Raw genomic sequence first — 23,506 nt, forward strand, 5'->3', positions numbered from 1 at the left:
TTAATTTCATCGCTCAATTTAGCATCAATTTCATTTACTTTTGCTTCCACAGATTCAATTTTTTCCTCAACACTGCCAACTCTGTTCGAAAGATCACCCACTTGGGTATTGACTGCTTGGACTTGCAACAAAATGTTATCAGTTTTTTCATCCCAGTAAGTCTTATTGTCGTCAACTGATTGTCTAATTTCTTTCGTGAAATTTACAAGAAAACTTTTTAAATCAAATTGATCAGTTCTTTCTGTTTCATTCGACCTGTCCTGATTTTCGAAGTCTATTAAATTACTACTTTCTACTTTAGGCACAATACTCTCGAAAATCTCATAAGTCATTGTGAAGAAAAAAAATGTATACACAACAATACAAAACAAGATAAAAATATTGTTTTAACAAAATACGAGGGTTTCGTGACTTATCTGGAACACTCTTCTACTGTTGCAAATCAACGTTTTCTATCCATGTGACTGTTGACCAAAATTCTTGAAATTACTTCTTCTGTCATGAACTACATTTTTTGCCGAAACATTACTTCTCCAAAACTTTTACTTCCTGATGAACACAAATACTGTAACACACATTCTGAAAAAACTGGTATTAACACACAAAAATTTTCTTCCTCGTAGCACTGTTGAAGATCTCGTGAACACAATATCCCGGCTACAATCCCCAGTTGAAATATAGTATCCCGGCTGAGACACCAGTTGAAATATGGTATCCCGGCTGAGACACAAAGTTGAAATATGCTCACTATTTTTATTTAATTTGGCATATTTCTTGGCAGTACCTTTTCCGTTAGATGTTTACAAGAAGACTTTTATCCATTGTGGATGTTTACAAGGCGGTATTGGTCTTGGCTTCGGTTGTCTAGTGGAAGTATGATTCCACAATGTATCTTTGTCGGCTGCAGAAATGACCTGGTTCAATGTGTTTGCCTCATTTTTGGTGCTTCAAATGCCATTTCTTCAAATGTAGTTTCTTCTTAAAGTTTATATAAAAAAAATAGTAACATAATTCAAAATTATTTATGACGGCGACCTGCACATTCTTCTACCGTCAACACACACCAAAAGTTAACTGCCGACTGACTATAGTCAAAGACGACTCCAGCGTCAAAGACATTTTACACAACACACAAGCTTCCACTTGTAATCAGTCTCTTTGCTATTCTTCGACACATTTACTAATAGTAATCAATATGCTTTCACTCTCAAAAATTTAAGTAAATTAACATATAATAAGGCAAATTACAATAAAAAAAATTCTGACAAAAATGTAAGAAAACATTTACAATTTGGTATCGACAAATCCGGTAGAAAATAACACATCTCCCAGATCCATTACAATGTGTAACCTCAATATAACGCATCACTTCCAGCATTATAAACCAATGCTACAAATGTGGCGTCATTTGAAAATACCCTAATTCTAATAAACACTGAAGGTTTTCGAGAGATCTTTAAAGTATGCATCGTAATGCAGCAGTACAAACACAAAAACAACCAAATATGGCACTTTAGCTTTGCAAAATCGTAAATCGAGAGCGCGCCTACTCAGATGACTGATTATATTAACAACAACACGATAAAGCATCTTCCGTATACTTGGAATGTGAGGCCTCAGGAGCAATGATTATTCTCATTATATAGTCAAAAAGCAACATTTCTCATTAGCAGAAAATGTGAACATTACCAAATTTACATTGTTTTACTAAAGACAGATTGTCTTCTATGTTCGTATACAGGGTAACTGCAAACAATTCTGTACCATATCAAACTGAACTATCAGGTGATACTTGGGCCAATTAAACCATGAAAGGCTACTTGAAATGTTTCAACAACCAACTTTAAGTGATGAATCTATGAATATTCTATGACTATGTATCAATCCCTTAAGCACCTACAGATAAGATCAGGTCATTCTTCTCATACTCCATACACAAATGGAATGAGAAAAAACCCTAATAAGTGGCACATGTGAAGTACCTTTCGCCATCCACTTCACAGTGGTTTGCAGTCTGTGCTTGAAGATGTGGTGACAAATCGGCAGCATAACGTATCGAAAGTGAAGTTTGAAGTTATCACAATGCTTTTTAATGAAAAACTTTCAAGTGTATCATTGTAGTGTTTTTTGTCTTTAACTGATTATATTTAATAGATTTAATATAAACGTTGCTCTTTTTCAATAATGTAAATAAATGTGGTAGTTAACATCAATAAATACAAAGTAACAGAGATGTATGTATTTCATTTTCATCATAACACTGTAAAACAGTAAAACAAGATAAAAATAAAAAGTTCATATGAGACTTTAAAAGTAAGCCATCAAAAAATAATACTATTACTGGGGGGGTGGGGCAAATCCACACACACAAATTGGTGAACAAATTAGGAGCATACCTGGTCATACAATAAAGCATTTTTTTCGTGTTCCTAGCGATAAGTTACATGCTGCAGATGTGGTCATAATAATGGGATGTAGCTGAGTACGTGAGTTCATGGGAATTAAATGTGCCTATCAAGCAAAATCAATACGAAATTAACTTTAGTTGCTGTTGTATATTCTTCAGTCTCACAAATTATAAAATGATACAACTTACCTTGTTGTCTAAGCTAATGGTAAACGAATTGTCAGGCCGTACCACTAGGGTGTAGAGATGGGGCTGTTTGTCTTTGAAAGGCTCTTCCAGGCGTTCTTTAGGTTTCTTGCAATGCTTTTCTGATAAAGTTCCATTAACTGGATTTTTGTGTCGGAAGATAAAGTGTAACTGCATGAGAAACACAATGTTAGGCCTCATAAAATATTTAACACAGAAATAACAGTACAATAACAAATGAGACAGTATGCGTAGACACACACCTTATGATCATTACCACACTTGTCTGGCCCAAACATAATGGTGTACGGCGTTTTATCGTGGAATTGGCGCAAATCGGCAGTGGCCTTTCCTGCTGAAAGCAGCTTGAGATACGCACCACCGCATTCTTGTCCTTCCTGCAGGACTACTTCGTACTGAACAATGAGTGGCTTATCTACAAAGCTAAATGGCTTATCCAGCCGCGCTGAAATTGCTGCGTGCTTTGCTTTACTTTTCAGTACCAATCCCAAGTCTCCTTTCAAACCATCTTTTACAGGAGGTTCGACTTCCCACCTGCCTAGTGATACAGAAATTTAAAAAGCAAGACAAAAAGGTTACAAATGTCTTCGCAGTTAATTCTAGACTTACAAATTCTTCTAACAAAATTCCAAAAGCTGTATAGGCAAAATAAAATATCAAAAGCTGCAACATGGTCGCGAATTTACCAGTGACCCAAAAATAGAATAAATCTCCTTTACTTCACATCTATGGTGACAAATTTTTATGTCATCAGACTACCAGTTTTGGTCTATAATGACAATTTTCAGATCGGTTTTCTAAAAACATGTCCTAATATACTGGAAAAAATATAATCAAAAAATTTTGAAAATGAAAAAGACATGGTGGGAATCATCTACAATTTAGGTCAAAGGCATGTATAGTTCACTTGAAAACATCACCGTATTTACTCGAATCTAAGCCGCACCTGAAAAATGAGACTCGACATCACGCATCACGGAAAAAAAAAAAATGGTCCCGAATCTAAGCAGCACCTGAAATTTGAGACTCGAAATTCAAGGGTAGAGAAAAGTTTTAGACCGCACCTCCAAATCGAAGCAAAGTTGGTCCACTGTAGCATGAGACACAATTTAGGTCGAAAGGATGAAGATACAGCTACAGTAGTTTGGTTCGAGTCGTAAGCTTAACAGTTAAGATTTACCAAATAGCCATTGCTATGTGTCAGGCGCTCCCTCCGTATTTATACGGGTACCCTTCCCTTTTCAAGTGCTTCGTCTGGTTTGAATCGATCGCGTATTTTGCTTTGATCTGATAAGTGTCATACTCTTTGTTATAGATGTTTACGTCACTCTAAGCTGAAAATGCATTATTGTACTGTGTCATGCATTGTTTGTCGCATTCTGATAATGAGTGTTTACGACCTGTAGCCGCTCGCGGCATGGCTCGCTTTTCTGCGCGCTACCGTCACTTACAATATAAAAAAGAGAGGAATTTTCTCATAAGCGAAACAAAAGCAATAGACTGCTATCTGTTGTTACTTACACTGCTGCTTTCTTTGATAATGGCAACAAGAACCAAATCATAGACTGCGTATGATAGAAGATGTTCTGAACGAGAGTTTAGCGAACATTTTTCTCTGTTTGAAAATCTTTGCAGACGCCTCTTTAGTACATTACATTCTGCACAGAAATTAGGGGCATTTTAGATTTAAAAATCTAGTCAGTTGCCGTGCTTCATTTCTGACTGTATCACTATTCGGCATAAGAATAATACAAATATAAACATGACATGATATGTATATTCTTCCGCGTTTGCTGTTGTCTCACTCTAGTTTCGTAGTTTATTAGGCAGACAGGATTTAAATGAGATAGCAACAAACACGAAAGAATACCCGGCATAATGTTTACATTCTTCTACCTTCTCTTTAATTTATTTGCTAAGGCAAAGGTTTTAGTGCCAGTATTTATCTTTGTGCCTGCAAAGCATCCCTGTGTACCGCTACATATATTCGACGGCAGAAGTTAGTTGTGGCGGCACCTACCAACATTTTTCAGGACTTCCACTTACTTTGCACTCGATTCTAAGCCGCAGGCAGTTTTTTGGATTACAAAAACCAGAAAAAAAGTGTGGCTTAGGTTCGAGTAAATACGGTAATTAACTTTACGTGTAAAGGAAACTTTTTATGTTGGCAAATATATAGCAGACCAACACAACTATCATTAACAAAAATCAAATAATAGAAACTCCAGGTAGGAATAACAACAACGTAGGAAAAATACAGATTGCTACTTATTCTAAATATGAATATTGTTGCAATTCGTTTTTATTTTCATATTGCATTGGATGTACATTTCTTACCATCATACTTTGCTATGTTCTCATCAATGCCTTCTTTCTTTGCTTCAGAACTAACCCATCTCTGTTTGAATCGATTCACATCATCAAAATGCTCAGCAAAATAAACATTTCCAGATGGTCTAGGACTCTCATAATTTATTTCTTCGTTTACAACTGCCTCTTCCTGCAACATAGTAAGCACAAATCAATCAAAACACAATTATGATATCTAAGAAAACAAACCCAGCAAACTGTACTGATCTAGCTTCTTCCTTTGGTTCACCAGGCAGGAAAAAAAAAAAAAAAAGAGCTACTGATCAAACAGAGAATTCTATAACACTATTTGAAAAATGAAACATTGGAATATCCAGGATGGAACGTAACAATACTATGAAAAGGAAAGTTGCTACTCACCATATAGTGGAGATGCTGAGTTGCACATAGGCAGAACGTAAAAAGACTGTCACAATATAAGCTTTCGGTCATCAAGGGCCCCCCCCCCCCCCCTTTGGCAACTGAAGCCAAGTGTGTGTGTGTGTGTGTGTGTGTGTGTGTGTGTGTGTGTGTGCGCGTGCATTTTCGACAAAGGCCTTGATGGCCGAAAGCTTATGTTGTGACAGTCTTGTTCTGCCTATCTGTGACTCACCATCCCCACTATATGGTGAGTAGCAACTTAGCAACTTTCCTTTTCATAGTACTGCTATTTAAAAAACTGAAGACTTCAATTTAACAGCCCACTGATGACAATGTCATTGGCAAAGAAACAGGATCTTGGGCCGGGGGGGGGGGGGGGGGGGGGGGGGGGGGGGGGGGGGGGGGGGGGGGGTTGGCTACTGTGGCTAATCAGTACTGGATGGCTGGGCATGGATTTGGACTGTGTCTCCTCCTGACAGCAAATGTACCGGCTGAACCACTGTGCCACCTTGTTCAGTGTGCAATTTGAGAAGGAGTGTCTGTGGTATTGATTAGTGCAGAATGCATAATGCTAAAAGGAGATTAAAAGAACCGCCAACAACAGAAATTAATTACCAGTAGATAGTTTGGAAAACTAGTCCATCAAACCCCCTTTGTTGGTCCGAGTGTAGCCAAGCACTAGTATGACAATCCAGTTGTAAAACATGTCACTCAATCCACTGTCAATGTTTGCCAACACATCCTGCCTGGATCCTATCAGACACCTCCAACACCAGCATTCTCTGAGTTATCCACATAGGAACTTGCCTTCCAACATGTTCTTCAGTCCTACTATATTCCCAGTCTCCATCTCTGCTACTCATTAAACTATACCTAACTCGCACTTTTGTTCAATCCCAACAGCATTCCTCTGTTACTCAGTTTAGTTAAGTTATTATGCCTCCAAATTCTTACTGATGCTGAAATTTTTTTTTGAGCTTCCGGCTACATCAAAGTGCTTAAATACCTTCCCCACCATCGTGTCAGACAAAGGGCGCAAAAATTCATGATGGCCTTCAATCAATTTTCCGCAGGCGTCTAAATAACAAATGTTAAAAGCAGTGGGAACCTCTGACACCATAGCTGTGCTCACAATATTCTTTAGCACATACAGAGGCAATCCTGTCCACGACCATAGCCCAGAAGAGCACCTCCTCAATGGGTAGCAACCACATACTCTACTCCATACCGTTGCCCCCAAAGCTTCAGAAACCTGGACCTGCCATGTAGGGCCCTATCCACTGGGCACAGCAGTGAGAGGATGCTCATAGGGAACAGAAGACGTATGGATGCCAGTTACGCTGGTTACCACCACTTGTGGACAGTGCCTCGCAATAGTTGATGTGCTATGGAATTTGGAGCACCGTCTTAACAACCAACTCTGTCCTCACCTACCGACTGCACCACTGTCGGTGGCTCAGTCGGCCCTCAAAAGCTCATCGTTGCCTGCCTCTCAACCGCATGGGGTATAACTTGCGCCTCAGACCACAAGCACTGATTCCTGTGGATGCAGGCATGGAAAACGAGATCTTGCTGGATCCTCAGCTGATGTCATCCAGGGTGCAGCACCTCAGCTCGTTGCCAGTCAAGTCCAGTTCCTCTCAGCAAATGGTGCCACATATTCACCTTCCAAAGCATCACCAAGGACACTTCCAGCTCTATGTGCTCATTTCAGACAGGAGGGATCCAGCGATTTTGAAAGCTCTCTGGAGGGCATGGAACTTGTTAGACAGCACTGCTACATCTACAACTGCTGGCATCACCACTGCATCATTGGCCACGGCCACACCCAACTTGTTGGCCTATAAGTGCTTGCAGTTGCCCTTCAAAGCTAGCAGCACAGCGGCTCAGTCTTTAGCCATAATTTGTCTGTGCTCTTGTACTGCTGCCACAATAGATCGTTGTTCTAGGTCTTAGGATTTGCTATGCGTTAAGTTTTACTCTTCGGTAATCTTTCACACTTGTTATTCTGTTGTCTCTTTCCCACTGCCCATCTTCCCTTTAATTTTGTCATCCTGTGCACACTCGGTGACTGCTGTTAATGGCCCTGGGCCAGTCTACAAGTTTCCGCGTGTTCTTGAGTCTCTCCTGGCCCTGTCTAATTCTGTTCACAATAATTTCAGTCTCTCTCTCTGTCTGTCTGTCACACACACACACACACACACACACACACACACACACACACACACACAGAGAGAGAGAGAGAGAGAGAGGGAGAGAGGGGGGGAGAGAGAGAGAGAGAGAGAGAGTTTTACCCACTTTCTAAGAGCATTTGGTTGCTTATAAAATTACAACCTGTGGTTTACTAGTGTAAGTTTAAATGAATGCTAACAACGGAGAATAATTAATTGTGCATACTGGTGTTACTCCCCCCCCCCCCCCATGAACTATGGACCTTGCCGTTGGTGGGGAGGCTTGCGTGCCTCAGCGATACAGATAGCCGTACCGTAGGTGCAACCACAACGGAGGGGTATCTGTTGAGAGGCCAGACAAACGGGTGGTTCCTGAAGAGGGGCAGCAGCCTTTTCAGTAGTTGCAAGGGCAACAGTCTGGATGATTGACTGATCTGGCCTTGTAACAATAACCAAAACGGCCTTGCTGTGCTGGTACTGCGAACGGCTGAAAGCAAGGGGAAACTACAGCCGTAATTTTTCCCGAGGACATGCAGCTTTACTGTATGATTAAATGATGATGGCGTCCTCTTGGGTAAAATATTCCGGAGGTAAAATAGTCCCCCATTCGGATCTCCGGGCGGGGACTACTCAAGAGGATGTCGTTATCAGGAGAAAGAAAACTGGCGTTCTACGGATCGGAGCGTGGAATGTCAGATCCCTTAATCGGGCAGGTAGGTTAGAAAATTTAAAAAGGGAAATGGATAGGTTGAAGTTAGATATAGTGGGAATTAGTGAAGTTCGGTGGCAGGAGGAACAAGACTTCTGGTCAGGTGACTACAGGGTTATAAACACAAAATCAAATAGGGGTAACGCAGGAGTAGGTTTAATAATGAATAGGAAAATAGGAATGCGGGTAAGCTACTACAAACAGCATAGTGAACGCATTATTGTGGCCAAGATAGATACGACGCCCACACCTACTACAGTAGTACAAGTTTATATGCCAACTAGCTCTGCAGATGACGAAGAAATTGAAGAAATGTATGATGAAATAAAAGAAATTATTCAGATTGTGAAGGGAGACGAAAATTTAATAGTCATGGGTGACTGGAATTCGAGTGTAGGAAAAGGGAGAGAAGGAAACATAGTAGGTGAATATGGATTGGGGGACAGAAATGAAAGAGGAAGCCGCCTTGTAGAATTTTGCACAGAGCACAAGATAATCATAACTAACACTTGGTTTAAGAATAATGAAAGAAGGTTGTATACATGGAAGAACCCTGGAGATACTAAAAGGTATCAGATAGATTATATAATGGTAAGACAGAGATTTAGGAACCAGGTTTTAAATTGTAAGACATTTCCAGGGGCAGATGTGGACTCTGACCACAATCTATTGGTTATGACCTGTAGATTAAAACTGAAGAAACTGCAAAAAGGTGGGAATTTAAGGAGATGGGACCTGGATAAACTAAAAGAACCAGAGGTTGTACAGAGATTCAGGGAGAGCATAAGGGAGCAATTGACAGGAATGGGGGAAATAAATACAGTAGAAGAAGAATGGGTAGCTTTGAGGGATGAAGTAGTGAAGGCAGCAGAGGATCAAGTAGGTAAAAAGACGAGGGCTAGTAGAAATCCTTGGGTAACAGAAGAAATACTGAATTTAATTGATGAAAGGAGAAAATATAAAAATGCAGTAAGTGAAACAGGCAAAAAGGAATACAAACGCCTCAAAAATGAGATCGACAGGAAGCGCAAAATGGCTAAGCAGGGATGGCTAGAGGACAAATGTAAGGATGTAGAGGCCTATCTCGCTAGGGGTAAGATAGATACCGCCTACAGGAAAATTAAAGAGACCTTTGGAGATAAGAGAACGACTTGTATGAATATCAAGAGCTCAGATGGAAACCCAGTTCTAAGCAAAGAAGGGAAGGCAGAAAGGTGGGAGGAGTATATAGAGGGTCTATACAAGGGCGATGTACTTGAGGACAATATTATGGCAATGGAAGAGGATGTAGATGAAGATGAAATGGGAGATATGATACTGCGTGAAGAGTTTGACAGAGCACTGAAAGACCTGAGTCGAAACAAGGCCCCCGGAGTAGACAATATTCCATTGGAACTACTGACGGCCATGGGAGAGCCAGTCCTGACAAAACTCTACCATCTGGTGAGCAAGATGTATGAAACAGGCGAAATACCCTCAGACTTCAAGAAGAATATAATAATTCCAATCCCAAAGAAAGCAGGTGTTGACAGATGTGAAAATTACCGAACTATCAGCTTAATAAGTCACAGCTGCAAAATACTAACACGAATTCTTTACAGACGAATGGAAAAACTAGTAGAAGCCAACCTCGGGGAAGATCAGTTTGGATTCCGTAGAAACACTGGAACACGTGAGGCAATACTGACCTTACGACTTATCTTAGAAGAAAGATTAAGGAAAGGCAAACCTACGTTTCTAGCATTTGTAGACTTAGAGAAAGCTTTTGACAATGTTGACTGGAATACTCTCTTTCAAATTCTAAAGGTGGCAGGGAGCGAAAGGCTATTTACAATTTGTACAGAAACCAGATGGCAGTTATAAGAGTCGAGGGACATGAAAGGGAAGCAGTGGTTGGGAAGGGAGTAAGACAGGGTTGTAGCCTCTCCCCGATGTTGTTCAATCTGTATATTGAGCAAGCAGTAAAGGAAACAAAAGAAAAATTAGGAGTAGGTATTAAAATTCATGGAGAAGAAATAAAAACTTTGAGGTTCGCCGATGACATTGTAATTCTGTCAGAGACAGCAAAGGACTTGGAAGAGCAATTGAATGGAATGGACAGTGTCTTGAAAGGAGGATATAAGATGAACATCAACAAAAGCAAAACAAGGATAATGGAATGTAGTCGAAATAAGTCGGGTGATGCTGAGGGAATTAGATTAGGAAATGAGGCACTTAAAGTAGTAAAGGAGTTTTGCTATTTGGGGAGCAAAATAACTGATGATGGTCGAAGTAGAGAGGATATAAAATGTAGGCTGGCAATGGCAAGGAAAGCGTTTCTAAAGAAGAGAAATTTGTTAACATCCAGTATTGATTTAAGTGTCAGGAAGTCATTTCTGAAAGTATTCGTATGGAGTGTAGCCATGTATGGAAGTGAAACATGGACGATAAATAGTTTGGACAAGAAGAGAATAGAAGCTTTCGAAATGTGGTGCTACAGAAGAATGCTGAAGATTAGATGGGTAGATCACATAACTAATGAGGAAGTATTGAATAGGATTGGGGAGAAGAGAAGTTTGTGGCACAACTTGACCAGAAGAAGGGATCGGTTGGTAGGACATGTTCTGAGGCATCAAGGGATCACCAATTTAGTATTGGAGGGCAGCGTGGAGGGTAAAAATCGTAGAGGGAGACAAAGAGATGAATACACTAAGCAGATTCCGAAGGATGTAGGTTGCAGTAGGTACTGGGAGATGAAAAAGCTTGCACAGGATAGAGTAGCATGGAGAGCTGCATCAAACCAGTCTCAGGACTGAAGACCACAACAACAACAACAACAACTGGTGTTACTAACATAGATAAATAATAAATAAATAAATTTACATCATAATTGAAATTAAAATGCAATGCTTTTACCTTCATATCATAACTAAAAGTATCATGTTTTTCTTTTAATAATTAGGTGCCTTAGAACCCAGAATTCAGGCGTTTCATAAAATATGTGATCTATGGGAAATGTTTTTAGTTTCCTTTGGAATACCCGTCCATTATTAATCTCCTTTTTTTTATACAAATGGGAAGCTTACAGCACACTTTTATACCGAAGTAGGTACCTCCATCATGTTCTTTTGTGAAAGTTGCAGGGCCTTGGTGGAATTTTTCTACCTGTCTGATGTTGCAATTTGTCAGAAAGAATTCCCTGTTGTTGGCTACAAACACCATCAGTCAGTACACACACTGACCAGTAATAGCAAATATCTTAAATGGTGCGGCGACAAATGTAACAGGTGCCAAACTGCAATCTGCGCAACACACATCACAGCAACAGTACTTCAGTTCACACAAGGTAGAAATTCAAACCAGCCAGCTTACTGGCAGATCAAAAGGGGGCAATGCTAGTAACCGAGCCAGCAGCAGCTACAACGCGCGCACATAGCCCTGAACAGCTTGTGCAGGCCAAATCATTTCCCATTTCTGGTGAAACTAAGTTTGTGCCAATCAAACAGAAGGGTTACTCTGCAAGACGACTATTTAGGACCTTGCTACGATGGTAGCCATTCCAGTGCAGCCAGCTGCACTGGGGAGACCTCTCCTGGAAGGTGTGCTACTGCAATCAACTCCTATTTCTGTCCATTACCTTTAAGTGGGAGCAGCCAAATGGGGTGCTGCCAAGCGGAGAGGACTTGGTATTCTGTTTTGTTACATCTCCTAATTTGGGAAGTGTTACACTCAGTGTCAGTATTACAAAATTCACTCCCATAGACTTTAAAGGGATTCGTTCTACATTGTTACTTTTTAGAACTCACATTATTTGAGCATTCACTCAGTCAAGAAAGTTGTTATTTTTGTTCTTCAGAAGTTAGTTATTGTGTTTATCCCAAAACTGTGAGTTTATTTCTTGTGCTGCAAATACAACTGTTTAAATGGTATACCCAGTTAACACTTTGTGTGATACAACCAAAGGAAGGAGAAATCATGAAACACTTTAAGAGACTCCCTGGAGGGGAGATTATAAAACTTAAATATGCAAAACACGATAACAGCATTATTTCTCCATTAACAAAGCGTGAAATGGCTCTCACTACAAAGTATGATGAGCTTAGTTTCTTGAACAACTGTTCAATTTGCTCATTCTCTCTTAACTGATTGTCCATTCGGATGCCTTGGAATTTTTTTATGAGTCAAACTTTAATATGGGCCATCCTGGCACTGACCTTATCTGTGGCATAGCGCAGATGCTGGCAGTGCATTTGCTTATCAGTTTGGTGGCAGCCAACTGGAGCATACTATGCAGCAGCCCATGGCGAGCTGTTAGCCAGAAAATGCTATTTTTCAGGGGGTCATATATTGAGTTCTGTTGATCACAGAGCTACAGGGTCAAGTGTCTTTGATAGCTTTTGGCCTAGTGACCTTTAGTACTGCTATGGTAAGAACAGGCATAAAGCAGCTATCCTATAGTACAGGGTCATATTTAAACATTACACACTTCCTCCAGCCCAGGAAAGTTGAACAAATTGGTTGGTTCTTTAGCATTAGGTGTGGTCTAGGGTGGACCTTAGGTGCTTTACAAAAGCACCACTTGCTCTTGACCAGTTCCATTCGGATGCCTTGGAATTTTTTTATGAGTCAAACTTTAATATGGGCCATCCTGGCACTGACCTTATCTGTGGCATAGCACAGATGCTGGCAGTGCATTTGCTTATCAGTTTGGTGGCAGCCAACTGGAGCATACTATGCAGCAGCTCATGGCGAGCTGTTAGCCAGAAAATGCTATTTTTCAGGGGGTCATATATTGAGTTCTGTTGATCACAGAGCTACAGGGTCAAGTGTCTTTGATAGCTTTTGGCCTAGTGACCTTTAGTACTGCTATGGTAAGAACAGGCATAAAGCAGCTATCCTATAGTACAGGGTCATATTTAAACATTACACACTTCCTCCAGCCCAGGAAAGTTGAACAAATTGGTTGGTTCTTTAGCATTAGGTGTGGTCTAGGGTGGACCTTAGGTGCTTTACAAAAGCACCACTTGCTCTTGACCAGTTCCTGAGAAAACCCGGGGGGGGGTGGGGGGTGGGTTTTCTTTTTGCACGAGAAGTACCAATTGTGGGGATGGCCATTTCTATGATTTCTATTCATGGGAGATCATAGAAATTTTTATTGTATGTTCTTATGATGATAGTCTCCTGGAACTTTGAAACTTTTTTCTGTATCATTTTCTGTTACCGAGATCCAGAGATCCAAAATTATGCACATAATATCCAGTCTTAGGAGCAAATGCAGTTTTAACTGATGTAGTGAACACACAGCAAGGGTTCAATGGTAATTGCAAGGGTTCTGATGTCATCAAACTATTTTTAGTCGGCATTTTTTCCATCCATGAAACTTTATAGTTCGCTGCCCCTGTAGAACAGGCACTTCATGCACAAGTATGACTAAAGTGGTACTGCACTGACGAAAAATAGAATAAAATGGGTCTTAACATACCTGCATACAACTTAAAATGGCTGTCAAAAATTATGTAAAAAATGGAAAGACTGCAAATGCAGTAAAATATTTCTAACATTTTTATTCTTTTAAGAAACACATCATGAGATGGGCATTTTCGATGAACTGGTGTTGACAAGCAATGAATCCAGAAAAATGTAAAGCAAATGATTGTGTGTTAACCTTATATTATGTGTACTTATCTGCTGTTTATAAACGTCAAATTATATAAATATGTAAAGTCTATAAATAAACTTCCAAAACTTTACTTACCTATATAATTAATTTTCTGTAAGCAGCTTTCCTGCCGTAGCATGGAAAAGAAGGGAACCAGTGGAAAACTGCCCCTGTCAGAGCACAAAAAGGCAAATGTTACTCTTTAAAAGGCTCTGACAGAAAAGTGGGGGGGACCAGATGCCTCAATTCTTGTTCTGGATTTCTCACCAAAAATGTTGGCATGCAAACTTATTTGGTCTTTTAGTGCTGAAATACAGTAACAGAGAGACAGTGATGGTGGAAGAGAGAAAGTAGCAGTGAGAGAGAGAAAGAGATGGATGAAGACAATAGGCAGTAGGAGCCAAAGAGAGAGAAGATATGTTGACAGTCAGTGAAAGACAGTGGTATTAAATGAGGAAGAGAGATGAATCGAGATAGAAGCATTGAGAGCAAAAGAGGAGGCAGTGGAAATGATAAATACAGATGGGTGGAAACCATAAATAGGGTCGAAGGGGAGGAGTCCAGCCCCTCCCAGACCAACAAAATTTAATAAATAGGTATAGGAGAGGGCACATTTTGGACCAAAATTTGACACACCTGAGCACAGGGGAAAAAAATAAGTTCAACCCTACAGAATTTTTTCGGCAGCCACGGTATGGTGGAGACAGTAGTGGCGAGAAAAAAAGACAAAAAGAGACAATGTAAATGATAGAGGAGACAATGGCAGTGGGATATACTGTAAATCAATGGTGGTGGGGGGGAAAGGAGACAGTGGGAAAGAGAGACATATAGACAGTGGCAGTGACAGGGAGGTGCTGAGTATGAAGGCTTAACTACAAAGAGAGACTGGGCAAGGGTTTACAAACTTCCGTGTTAAAATATCACGAATATTTTTGGTGAGGGGACATTAAATGAGGATTGTGGCAAATGATTCCCCACTTTTGTGTCAAAGTCATCTTTACATTTGCCTTTCTTGTGCTCCAAAATTAGCATTCTTTCCAGTTGTGTGTGTGTGTGTGTGTGTGTGGTGTGTGTGTGTGTGTGTGTGTGTGTGTGTTTTATCTTGGTATTTCTCTAGATAATTTTTTGCAGCACTTATGATTTTTGTACTGAAATGCATATCAATGAATACATCTAATGTAATGAATATTTGTAGGGGTGACAACTGAATTGTAAAAAATACAGTATTTTCTTGTTGTGACCGACACACACCAATTACTTGCATTCTCTGGATGGGTCCCTTTCTCCATTTTCTGCTGTTGCAGCATCTTGGCTTTCTATCCTTAAAGTATATAACTCTTTTTCTAGTTGAAATATTATAAATGAATTGGTCTGAAATGCAGAATATTGGTGATGGTGACTAACTGGTATGAATTACTTGCATAGTATGGATAGTCCTTTTTGTATGTATGTCTGGCACTTTTTCTCTGGTGTTTCAGCAAATATCTGCAACTTCATTTTTGCATTGTCTGCCTGGAGTCTGCCCAGACAGACAGCGCTCGTAACATCTTTACACACAATGCCCAGTGTCGAGGGAAAAGCGTCGGTTTGTTTCCCCATTACAAATAAAATGATTTTCAAAGCGGAATTTTACATACCCATTCAATAGAGAAGTCCCGGAGTAGTCTAGTGCGATATTTGTATTAAAAGGGATAGTAACAGTTGATGGTTGAGCTATGGAGCCTTATTGCTTGTAAGAAAGGTACTGATAGTGTGCATTGGAGCTGCAGAAAGGGAGATCATCAAGTCAGCAACAGCATTCAGGAAAAGCTTTTGGTTTGTGGGAAGCAAATTAAGTCTTATAAAATTTAAGGCATCTAAGTGTTAAAATTGTGTGGGGAACTTTACTACATACGAGCTGCGTATGTGACTGATAAAGCTTTTGTACAGAAGTTTATGTGGAAATGTGTCTGAAACAAAGCAAAAAACTTTGTGGTCGAGATGATGCTGAAATCGATAAAGCAATGTTTACCAGAAGAAAATTTGCAAGATGTGATTAAATGAAGGCAAGTTGCGTATTTGGATGAATAGAAAAAGGAACCCACAAGTGTAAAAGTTGTTCCCAGGTGTACTTAGAAAGTGCTTCTGGAGTGTCATAAAACAATATATCTACCTGCGAACTACAGTAATTTCTGACTGTTTCAAACCGTGTTAAGTGTTTGAATGACTAAGGATTTAAGCATATAACAGAACCACATAGTGACATTCAGGGACCAATGGATGCACATATAAACAGTACTGAAGGCTCCTGGTCATCCATAAGAAAATCACTGCACAATTAGTGAAAAGGATTATTATTAATATTATTTTTAATATGTTCTTGGAGATGTGGTTCAGCTAGGCAACTAAATAAAAGACTTTGTTTCTAAACCACACACATTTCAATTCTTTCATTTACAAACAGGGTGTATACGCAGACAAGGGAGAAAAAATTGCCAGATCTCCCCGTTACAATACATTTTCTCCCGGGTGAAAATACGTTTTTGCCACGTTAAGTGACAGTATACTTTCTCTCGGAACTGTAAAACTTATCTTTATAGGATATGGTTTTATACAGCAGCGTAGAATTGCCTGGCACTTTAGAAAACGATACTCAGGGGGGAAAAAAACACGTTTGGAAACATCTTTGATGTGCACCAACATGTACGCTGCATATTTTCGTTATTATGAAAGTATAAATTTGAATTCCACCAACAGGAAAAGTTAATGGTTTAAATTAATATACATAGTGTTACTACAAAAAAAGCAAAGCTTTCGCATATAATATTTGTCTCGAAGATTAATAAGCTACAAGAGAAGCTAAGCTTTCACTTATAATGTTGATCTGTTTAGCGCATGTTACACTATAAGATACATCATACAAATACGCCAGCAAAAGTTTTAATACCGACATAAATCTCTGATCTTCTGGGCTCTAAATGGCTTGACATCAAAGAGTTGATTTTTAAAAAGAGACCAAACACACTGTGATTTAAGAAATCCATCGTACATTCTCGCACACAGTTCCTCTTTGCGTAAAAGGAAATTTACTTTGAAAATAATGCTTTACAAACAACAATTTGCAATATTTTCCCATGACCTGTTAGAAATAGATTCATTTCAGCAGTTATCAGGGAGCGCCAGATAAGAGGCGTCACCGTGCTAGGGCAGTTACGGTGATGTAGGAAGCCTGTATGTCCGTACGTGTAAAACATTAAAAGATTTTACATTATGTCATAAAAGAAACAAGACACCAGAGGATACTCCAAGAGCGTCAGAATTTCGTGAACCATACTAAAATGCTTAGTTCGCCTTACAGTGCACATTCGTATGTCCAGATTCTCAATGACGTAGGCCTCGACCATACATGAAGCTTTTCAGTGTGGTTTTCGGGATGTAAATTTTCTTGGAGTACCAATACTGTATTATCCCATGTTTGGTTCTTTATTATGGCATAAAGCCATACGTGCTAGAAGATGAAAATGTGCACCTGAAATGCAGCGAACAGTTGAAACTAGCCAATAGTGTTTAATAAATTAACTGCCTCAGCAGGAAATGCTTAATAAATGCCAAATTTATTTATCAAACAGGACAAAAATAGTTTACACCCTTCCGTAATTATGTGAATGTACTTTTAATACCACTTGATAGCTCCCAGCCGCAGAAAATCTGTATCTGCCTTGTTTTCACTTGACATGAGAGCAGTAAACGAAGAGGAAACAGAAAAAATCACTAAATGTAATAATGGGTCATGTGGAGACCCACTCCCCCCCCCCCCCCCCCAACTATAACTCAGACTGCTCTGCGCATCAGAACGAAAAAGAAAAAAAAAAAAAAAAGTTCATTTTGTAGTGCACATCTTTCTGAAGAGTCTGATACATAAAAGATATATCTTTGAGGAAATGTAAGACACGTTATTTGGTTCTTAAGTGTGCAGTGAGGTGCCGCGCATCTTCAAACAACATTGTTATACCGCACGTCACTGTATTTCGCTCTGAGGAACTCAAACATGTATATTTTGTAATGGATGCCATCAAACTATTTCAGGACAGTGGAAATTAAAATGTCCTGTAGCGCCTCTCCTGCTTCCAGTCGGCCAGTTTTGACATCCTGCACCCCCCTCCCTCCCCCCCCTCTTTTTAACCCGTTTGCAATTAATACTGGATAGGATTATTTGTAACCAGGAGAACAAGAACTCTTCAGAAAAACTGGACTCTCTATTAGCTAATAACTTGCTCTTCTGTGTGACATAAAATTAAATATAGGACACCTAAAACCAGTAAAAAGAAATAGACAGGCAAGACAGTACACATTTCTTCAATCCTTAGGTCCTAGCGATTTTTCTCTCTAATCTTGCTACAGCTTTACATAGCGTGCTTTCCTTTCTGCGAAAGGACTATTACCTTATCAAAATTCGTCAAACGTTTTTGCTCCATGAAAAATAGAAATGTCGTTGTCTACTACTGAAAAAGCTGTTATACATATAGTACCCAAGACTGGTTTTGTCTGCCCGAAAGTTTATTTCTAGATGAGACAAGGATTCCCCTGGCAGAGACATCACGTACACTATGCACGCATTAAAAAATCAACTCATAATTCATTCGGAAATCAACTTAGAATGTGCTCAAAAACCAGCAGGGGTGCGTTTCAAAATCATATGAATAATCGATAGACCGGCATGCGCTGGATGCTAGGTGCTTTGTAAAACTAGGTTTTGTTTTCTGAAGAATATGAATTTGCCCCCTCCCCCCCCCAAAATTGCCACCCTGGTTCAGATACCCCTGTTTGCCCTCACTCCCCACTTGATATGGGCCTGCTGCACATGTGTGAATCTGGCAGCTTGGGGACGGCAGTAAAATTTTTCCGGGTACCATGTGGCTGGTTGCTGCTTACACAGCAAACAGCCACATTTCTGTAGCCAGAAGCGGGAGAAGGTACTTAATCATACGCGACTCAACTGCGCGTGAGCATGAGCCCCGCTCATAACTGATTAAATGAGTATAATATAAGCAGTTGTGACATCACGCTCATCGAAGGCAATTTGTTGTTATGAAGCATTGTATAGTCTTCCGAAAGCCTGTTGGCAGACGCTTGTACGAGCACTGTGGTTATTTTATATGGCGCATTTCCTTTGCAATTTAAATTTTATTTTCGTTTTTTTCTCTCGTTCATGTTTTAATGCTGCAGTATTATTCTGCAGTAGTGGGATACAGTAATATCCTTTGTCAGAGTAACAGTTCTTACCAGTCAAAAATTACAAAAATTCTACTGAAAACTAAAACAACAAAAGATTCCCGGGAATTCTAAAAAATTCCCATATTTTTTCACGGTTTTCTCCCGAATGAAAAAATTTCCGGGTTTTTCCCGGATCTCCCCAGTTGTCCCCGGGTCGTATTACACTCTGACAAAGCATCAGCAGTGACACGTAATCATGTGTCTTGTAAATAAAAGGAAGCAAATGCATATAGCATAAAACTAAACATCTTTCATTAAGTTGCATACTCAAGCCACATCTACAAAAAATATGATAATGATAAAAATCAGCTGTTATATTATTTACAATTTTTTGTAAGTATCTGGGTTTTTCTGGGAGAATTCAATTGCATCATACTATAATACATAGCATGCTAAAGGCTGCTGTTGTTGTTGTCATCTTCAGTCCAGAGACTGGTTTGATGCAGCTCTCCATGCTACTCTATCCTGTGCAAGTCCCTTCATCTCCGGATAACTAATGCAACCTACATCCTCCTGATTCTGCTTAGCGCATTCATCTCTTGGTCTCCCTCTATGATTTTTACCCCTCCAGCTTCCCTCTCAATACTACACTTGTAATCCCTTCATGTCTCAGAACATGTCCTACCAACTGATCCCGTCTAGTCAGGTTGTGCTACAGATTCCTCTTCTCCCCAATTCTGTTCAGTACCTTCCTCATTAGGTACGTGATCTATTCATCTAACCTTCAGTATTCTTCTGTAGCACCATATTTTGAAAGCTTCTATTTTCTTCTTGTCTAAACTGTTTATTGTACATGTTTCACTTTCCATACATGGCCACATTCCATAAAAATACTTTCAGGAAAGACTCCTGACACTTAAATCTATACTTGATATTAACAAATTTCTCTTCTACTTCAGAAATGCTTTCCTTACCATAGCCCAGTCTACATTTTATATCTGCTATACTTCGATCATTATCAGTTATTTTGCACCCCAAATAGCAAATCCCATTTACTGCTTTAAGTGTTTCATTTCCTAATCTAATATCCTCAGCGACCACCGGATTTAATTCGACTACATCTCCAGTATCCTCACTTTGCTTTTGTTGAAGTTCATCTTATATCCTCTTTTAGAGACACTGTCCATTCCGTTCAGGCTGCCCTTCCAGGTCCTTTGCGGTCTAACAGCAATGTTGTCGGCAAACCTAAGTTTTTATTTCTTCTCTATGGATTTTAATCCCTACTTAAAATTTTCCTTTTGTTTCCTCTACTGCGTGCTCAATATACAGACTCAATAACATCAGGGATATGCTACAAACCCTGTCTCACTCCCTTCTCAACAACTGCTTCCCTTTCATGCCCCTCAACTCTTATAACTGCCATCTAGTTTCTGTACAAATTGTAAATAGCCTTTCCCTCCCTATATTTTACCCCTGCCTCCTTTTGAGGAGAGTATTCCAGCCAAACACTGTCAAAAGCTTTCCCTAAGTCTACAAATGCTACAAAAGCAGGTTTACTTTTCCTTAACCTATCTTCTAAGATAAGTCGTAGGATCAGTATTGCCTTGCGTGTTCCAACATTTCTATGGAATTCAAATTGACCTTCCCTGGGGGTCGGCTTCTACCAGCTTTTCCATTCTTCTATAAAGAATTCGTGTTAGTATTTTGCAACCGTGACTTATTAAACTGATAGTTGGGGAATTTTCATACCTGTCAACACTTGCTTTCTTTGGGATTTGAATTATTATATTCTTCTTGAAGTCTAAGGGTATTTTGCCTGTCTCGTACATCTTACTCATCAGATGGAAGAGTTTTGTCACAGCTTGCTCTCCCAACGCTATCAGTAGTTCCAATGGAAGGTTGTCTACTCCCGGGGTCTTGTTGTGACTAAGGTCTTCCCCTAGTGCTATATGCCTCTACATCCTTACATTTGTCCTCTAGCCATCCCGGCTTAACTATTTTGCACTTCCTGTCAATCTCATTTTTGAGATGTTTGTATTCTTTTTCATCTGTTTCATTTACCACAGTTTTATATTTTCTCCTTTCATCAAATAAATTCAATATCTTTTCTGTTACCCAAGGATTTCTACTAGCCATCATTTTTTTACCTACTTGATCCTCTGCTGCCTTCTACAACCTCTAGTTGTTTCAGTTTATCCAGGTCCCATCTCCATAAATTCGTACCTTTTTTGCAGTTTCTTCAGTTTTAATCTACAGTTCATAACCAATAAATTATGATCAGAGTCCACATCTGCCCCTGGAAATGTCTTACAATTTAAAATCTTGTTCCTCAATCTCTGTCTTACTATTATATAATCTATCTGAAACCTTCCAGTGTCTCCAGGCCTCTTCCATGTATACATCCTTCTTTCATGATTCTTAAACCAAGTGTCAGCTATGATTAAGTTATACACTGTGCAAAATTCTACCAGGCGGCTTCCCATTTCATTCCTTGTCTCCAGTCCATATTCACCTACTACTTTTCTTTCTCTTCCTTTTCCTAAAGTCGAATTCCAGACCCCCTGACTATTGAATTTTCATCTCCCTTGACTATCTGAATAATTTCTTTTATCACATCATACATTTCCTCAAGCTCTTCATCTGTGGAGCTACAGTATAACCCCACTTACACTTTCCCTGAATTAACATTTTCCGCCATTTATGACATTTTTTATTGGTCCTGTCAAATTTCCTATGCCCACAATGTTAATTTGCACCTGATTTTGCGTCAACATATTTATAATTTTCCTGCAATTTACGCATTACGAAAAAACGTTTGTGGAGAAAAAATGACGCTGGCATGATGTTGGCCATCCAGTAGTGTTTACAAATATTACATGATTTAAGTTTCTTGACACCAGGGCACTCTACTCAGCAGATTTGAACTGGTAAACCTGTAAAAGTTCGAACAATTCGTGCTGTATCTCCTGCCACTGCCAAGCTCTACTTGGCATGGTGTCTGATGGGTGTAACTAGGTTAATTCAAATGAAGGTATCATGACCTACCACAACCATTTTCAAACTGTTTCCACTGCACAAATGCATTTTTGTCATTGATGTGATCATTGTGACACCTTCGTCAAACCATGTTTAGCGTCTTTCAGCATATGGCCACTAGGAGCACTAGTTGACACTGTTGTGGCATCGATAGGTCATATTGACCATAAACAACATGATCTTTGACTGACGTGAGATCAGTTTATTCGAGCCACCATGTAATCCTAGGAGTCTGCATTTATGTCTCTAGCTGTGTAAATGTGTACGACTACTGTGGAAATATATATTTATGTGCAGATTTTTGTAGGACAGTCTGTTCAGTATACGTCTACACACATCACGTTCCCATACTGGTGACCTCGAAGTCTGCACGTCTTCTGTGACTACCGCACTGGGTGTTGTAGCATCAACAGGTTATGTGCACGTCGCCGTGGCCGCCTCATCCAACGCTTTGTTCGAAGATTTGGGAGCTCAACAACGATCACCAGACCTCTTCATTCCTTCGCCAACGACCAGTTCTACATTAATTCACAGTGATTCACTATATCCAGCCACGTTAACCTCAAACTTTGTCGCTCTACAATGGTCGAGTGCTACACCACTAACACAAACAATGGACTCAGGTTTCGTGTTGCCGGACTGTGCTTGCCAACTTGTGAAGTTTGAAGTGGACAATATTCAGAACTGCATACCTATTGATCAATCGTATAATGCTCAAAGCAATCTACATTTGCACACATACTTCGACACTCAACGGCCGCAATGCCAGTACTGTGGTGCCATGTGCAATGCCGCCTTTACTGCAAAATGCACCCAGCCACTATCAACTGCAACCTGGTATGGTTTTGCCTCATTTGCAAACTAATCAAGGACATTTTAGTGCGCAAGTTTTCGACCACTTCGGTTTCAGTGCATCATTCGGTGTTTCGCCTTCCAATGGCGTCTTACCACACCGAAGTGACTTTCCACAAGTTCCACTGGTCATTTATAGTCCGACCTCACAGGGCGTGTCTTCAATGTGCTCGGAGAACTCAAACTTTTGTCATATGAGTTACCAACCCCATCCCCTCCCCCCCACCACAATCGCAGGGGGCCCGGTTCCGGCCGCTCACCCACTCGCCTCTCCCACAGCACTGCCTGTGTCTGCCGCACCGGCCTTCCAGGTTATTTCCGAGGTGGGTCAATTCAAATAAGTGCCTGTAGCCTACGGCCCTGTTTACCTGACCCCAGTGCCTACCAAGCAATCACTCGTTCCATGGAACTGACCATGTCAGCCGTGTCGTGTTTTCGCGACACATCAAGGACAATGCAACCCGCAGTTGCTAGGGACTTTTTTGTCAGAAAACACACCCACCTCGCCAGCATGCTGTATACCCTCACCCGTCACAGACCAGACAGTTTTCCAAGAGATACCA

General features: G+C 40.0%; 1 protein-coding gene across 3 annotated transcripts in view; it reads right to left on the bottom strand.

The window, feature by feature from the left end:
* Window positions 1-23,506, bottom strand: part of LOC124771005 (calnexin-like) — a 76,137-nt gene that overhangs the window by 41,729 nt on the left and 10,902 nt on the right. For all 3 annotated transcript variants that reach the window (XM_047249263.1, XM_047249264.1, XM_047249262.1), the window contains exons 3-5: window positions 4,952-5,114; window positions 2,857-3,152; window positions 2,597-2,764 (exon numbers count right to left, since the gene is read on the bottom strand). In XM_047249263.1, coding sequence (XP_047105219.1) covers window positions 2,597-2,764; window positions 2,857-3,152; window positions 4,952-5,114 — 627 coding nt within the window. The remainder of the gene's footprint in view (window positions 1-2,596; window positions 2,765-2,856; window positions 3,153-4,951; window positions 5,115-23,506) is intronic.

This window comes from Schistocerca piceifrons, unplaced genomic scaffold (assembly GCF_021461385.2).
Source record: "Schistocerca piceifrons isolate TAMUIC-IGC-003096 unplaced genomic scaffold, iqSchPice1.1 HiC_scaffold_853, whole genome shotgun sequence".
NCBI lineage: Eukaryota > Metazoa > Arthropoda > Insecta > Orthoptera > Acrididae > Schistocerca > Schistocerca piceifrons.